The sequence below is a fragment of the Populus nigra genome, chromosome 6, assembly GCF_951802175.1.
Source record: "Populus nigra chromosome 6, ddPopNigr1.1, whole genome shotgun sequence".
NCBI lineage: Eukaryota > Viridiplantae > Streptophyta > Magnoliopsida > Malpighiales > Salicaceae > Populus > Populus nigra.
Window position 1 is genome coordinate 22,308,658 of NC_084857.1, and position 2,752 is coordinate 22,311,409.

Consider the following 2,752-nt stretch of genomic DNA (forward strand, 5'->3'; position numbering starts at 1 on the left):
GCTTTTTATTTTTTCAAAACACAATAACGGTAAAATAGATGGACAAAATTTATGGGGGAAAACAACGTCCGAAATCAAGAAGTGGGGCATGGCGTAATCTGTTCTTCCAATAGGAAGAGCATATCCATATCGAAATCCAACGACAGATAAGGCTCATTGCTCCTTGGCATGGAGCCACTTAAGATGTCATATGCATGCGCATGCATGCGTCTATCATGTGTTATATTATATATCCAAGAACAAAATACGAAAATAAAATAAAAATAAAGCGATCTAAATTGATTTCCATTAAATCTCACCGTGATTTCCAATGATCACAGGGATTCCCTATTACATACTGAGATCTCCCACCACCTCCAGCATCACCGATTCCTAATCCAACAATGGGCATTCTAAAAATCTGCCTACTCCCAATTCCCTATCATGATGAGACAATATCTACAGACATGTATGCATGCATGTATACCACATCCATGCATATGCACACACCATGACATTATCCTGGGCTGGTACATGCATGAACATGTACTATGATGTATAGCTAGGGGATCAAGAGGTGGTCATGTCGCAGGTGGCGGATTTGGACTTGTCAAGAATCGACCACATCACTTGAACATCTTCATAACCACATGCCATGACTTCACCATGAAGGTCCAGCCCCCTTTTCTCCTCCCCTGCAATCGATGCTAAATATCAATAACAAGTAATTACTGGATAATTAAGCTAAATATCAATAGGTTGTGTTTGGCAACGCATTTGCGCCATGTTTGAGCTACAAATTGATGCTAAGTATCTAAAACATATTTCCAACCTAAAAGCAATTACCAAACAAGCAAACACTTAGCCCTTTTGATTATGCTGTGAATATTACGGTTCGGGTTAAGAAAAGAGACGTGAAAATTAAATGTTTTTTTTCCTTAATTTGATGAATCGTAGTTTAAAACGCAGCAAATCGGAAAGGCAATATTAGAGGACTTGGGGAAATGAAAAATGCCAGGAACTGTACCTGGCTGGGACTTCTTGTCCCTGCTGACGGGTTGCTGCTGGTTGAAGAAAGTACAAGCTTTCCTGAAAGGGGATGTAATGGTTTTTTTCCAAGAAGCCATTAACCGATACCTGGTCCTTGCGTGCGTAGAGTAGAGGTGTGTGTCGTCGTCGGAGGAGGAGGAGGTGGAGGTCTCTTTGTTTTGATGCGTCAACGGAGGAACCAGTACTCTCTTCTCTTGTTTATTCTATAGGCGCCCTTGTCTGTGCGTGTATATATAGAGCAAGTACTAGAGGATAAAATAAGAGGAGGAGGAGGATCAGAGGAGAGGAGAGGAGTGGAGAGGCAAGATCCGTGAGATGAGCATAGAAGGGGAAGCAAGCATCCTTCTTCTCTCTTTCTCTCTCTTATCTATCATAAATTAATTAAATTAAATAAAAATAAATAAAATAAAAAACTTTGTAAGAGGCCGACTGTACCTCAGCACATGGATCGTGCTCCCATACAGACCTGTACACGTGAATGCCTTTACTTTTCTCTCTTTTTTTCCTTGGATGTGACTGAGCTTCGTCAACCCTTACAAAATTAATTAATTACAAAAAACTCAAAATTTCCCACCTATCAATTATCACCACACATTCACCGACCACGCTAGGATCTAAAAAAAAAAATATCTGCTCAAGGCTCTGGTACAGTAACTCAGCCTCAAAAAATATCTGAAGATTAATATAGTTTTAACACAAATTACACAAGGTTAAGAGATGGGATTTAAGACGAAACAAAAAGGGATAAACGATGTGACAGGCGATAGAAATAAAAATAAAAGTAAAAGTAAAAGAATGAATGTATCATAAAAAAACATATCATACCACACTATTCTAACTATACCTTAAAAAAAAATCAAAAAAAATTATATGTAATTTTAAATTAACCCTAGACAGAACCCATAACAAATTACAATTATATTAGATGATTTTTTAAGATGTGAATAGAATTATTTAATCGAATGTTTTCTAATGAGATTAGATGTGTCGAAAATAGAGCTTCAGTGCATCCCTCCTAACTCATTCTTTTCTTTTCTAACCATTGGATTTTAAATTTTATTTACTCTCCATTAGATGATTTTCATGCTTTTTTAACATGTTATTCTCCCAAAACTTTTATCACATTGTATTATAAATCCAAAATACCCTCTGCTCTACCATAATATATATGATCATCATCATCAAATCAAACAATCCTCTGTGTTTTTGTTTTAAACAAGGGAAGGCGGGTCTGAATGAAAGTTGAAACACATACAAACAGCACTGTGTCCTGCTCAGTTGTGTTGATTATTGCACGTAGACAAAATGGATGGAGCATGTGTTCTTCACATGCGCTAATGTGAAAGGGAACACTCCATGTCCATGTGGGGACTTCGTGTTTTTTAATTAATATATAATCATCATCATTGAATATTGATCCTGCCATTTAACGTTAAACTAATTTTCCCTCGATTAAAAAAAATAAAAAATCAATGATTTTGGACCTTAGATTTTATGATCCTTTTGAATCTACTCCTAGATAATTGAATTGACAGAAAATCTCATAAAAATCTTCCTAATTTACTCCAAGCAACTCCGCAAAAGAAGAAGAAAAAATCTCCATCATCTCTTTTCAACCTTTGAATATTCTAAGCTTGTATGCCATAATTAATTTAAAAAAAATCAAAGAAAGTCCCATGAAATTCTAAAAATGCCTAATTTGGAAATTCTAATTAAATCTATC

The 2,752-nt window shown here is 35.9% G+C and overlaps 1 protein-coding gene across 1 annotated transcript; it reads right to left on the reverse strand.

Annotated features, from left to right (window-relative positions):
• Positions 1-253: 253 nt before the first annotated feature.
• Positions 254-1,406, reverse strand: LOC133696185 (uncharacterized). Its single transcript, XM_062118290.1, has 2 exons — positions 1,007-1,406; positions 254-674 (listed from the first exon to the last, which is right to left on the reverse strand). Exons 1-2 carry the CDS (start codon positions 1,104-1,106, stop codon positions 550-552), a joined length of 225 nt encoding a protein of 74 aa, XP_061974274.1. The 5' UTR covers positions 1,107-1,406; the 3' UTR covers positions 254-549.
• Between the last annotated feature and the right edge of the window lie 1,346 nt (positions 1,407-2,752).

What these genes read in the sequence shown, in the direction of transcription:
- LOC133696185 (XM_062118290.1), bottom strand. Translation starts at nt 1,106, where the DNA reads ATGGCTTCTTGGAAAAAAACCATTACATCCCCTTTCAGGAAAGCTTGT. An exon ending in GGACAAGAAGTCCCAGCCAG is followed by an intron (nt 675 to 1,006) that starts GTACAGTTCCTG and finishes CATCGATTGCAG; the next exon opens with GGGAGGAGAAAAGGGGGCTG.